Source organism: Schistocerca serialis, chromosome 1 (assembly GCF_023864345.2).
Source record: "Schistocerca serialis cubense isolate TAMUIC-IGC-003099 chromosome 1, iqSchSeri2.2, whole genome shotgun sequence".
Classification (NCBI taxonomy): Eukaryota; Metazoa; Arthropoda; class Insecta; order Orthoptera; family Acrididae; genus Schistocerca; species Schistocerca serialis.
The window spans coordinates 779,952,054-779,953,469 of NC_064638.1; the positions used below are offsets into that span (position 1 = coordinate 779,952,054).

A 1,416-nucleotide genomic window follows, 5' to 3' on the forward strand; every position below is an offset into this window, starting at 1 on the left:
ATTAGAAGCTTTGTTTTACAACTCTGTGGGTGAATGACGATTTAGTTATTAACATTACTTTGGCATCAGAATTATTTTATTGTCTCCCAGGTCCGCACAAAAGAAAGAACTAACAACAGAAGAAATTGAGCGTCGTCTTCTGCAATCATCTGATGAAGAAGATTACGCAGATTTCTCTGACAGTGATGAGGAAGCAAAAATAATTGAAACTGCAGATCATTCCAGCGATTCTGAGGAGTCATGCGTTGATGGGAATGAAGTAAAAGGAATGCCACATTATGACTGCCATTTTTATATTGGTAAGGACCAAGAAACTTTGTCGATAAATAATCTGTTAACACTACCAGGGAATCCAAAACATAGGAATATAATCACAGTCCTACCTGGCCCGAAACGCAATGGTAGAGAAGCTAAAACTGAAATTGAAAGTTTTCTCAAATTGTTTGATCCTGAGATAATTGATTATGTCATTGCAAGCACATACAAGTACATAAATAACAAGAGATCATCTGTGAATTACTCAAGGGCTAGAGATTGCTAAACTACTTATGCTTCTGAAATAACGGATCATTTAGGAGCACTGTTTCTCATTCCTGTACAAAAGGGAGGACGCACAAATGTATTAGAACTGTAGGCATCAAATGGAACAGGAATGATTATTCTAAGGGCAGCATTTACCTACAAGCGCTTTCTGTTCTTGCTCCGGTCACTCGGATTTGATGATACTTCTACATGAAAAGAACGACTAGCAACTGATAAACTTGCTGCCATCCGCAATCTCCACTCAGCATTTCTGAACAACTGCAGAAATAAGTACAGTCCAGGGGTGTTCAAAACCATAGACGAAATGCTTGTCCCATTTCGCGGACATTGTGGTTTTGTTCAGTACATGCCCAATAAGCCTGCTAATATGGATTGAAGTTGTATGCATTGTGGGATAGCAAGACATTTTATACTTTTAATTTTGAAGTATACTGCAGCAGACAGAATCCTGGACCATATGTTGCATCTAAGCAGCCAATGGATATTGTGAAGAGATTGGTTGAGCCAATCAAGGGAACTCACAGGAACGTAACTACGGACAACTACTACAGTAGTTACCCTGTAGCCCAGCATCTTTTACAAAATGGGCAAACGTTCATTGGAACATCGAAAAAGAACAAGAAGGAAATTCCTCCAGAATTTTTGCCCAACAGATCGCGAGAAATTGGAAATTGTCTTTTCGGATTACAAAATGACTTCTGTCTTGTTTCGTGCCAAACAAAAAGGAACAAGGCTGTACTTTTCCTGTCACCAATGCATGAAACTGCTGAAATCGACACCGCTACAGGCAAGCCTGTTGTAAATTTGGACTACAATGCAACAAAAGGTGGAGTCGATACTGTGGATTATATATGTACATCCTACTCTACATGA

At 39.1% G+C, this 1,416-nt stretch overlaps 1 protein-coding gene across 1 annotated transcript; it reads left to right on the plus strand.

Moving 5' to 3' along the window:
• Positions 1-1,020: 1,020 nt before the first annotated feature.
• On the plus strand, positions 1,021-1,416 carry LOC126432343 (uncharacterized). The gene has a single exon (XM_050090441.1). It carries the CDS (start codon positions 1,021-1,023, stop codon positions 1,414-1,416), a length of 396 nt encoding a protein of 131 aa, XP_049946398.1.

What these genes read in the sequence shown, in the direction of transcription:
- LOC126432343 (XM_050090441.1), top strand. Translation starts at nt 1,021, where the DNA reads ATGGATATTGTGAAGAGATTGGTTGAGCCAATCAAGGGAACTCACAGG.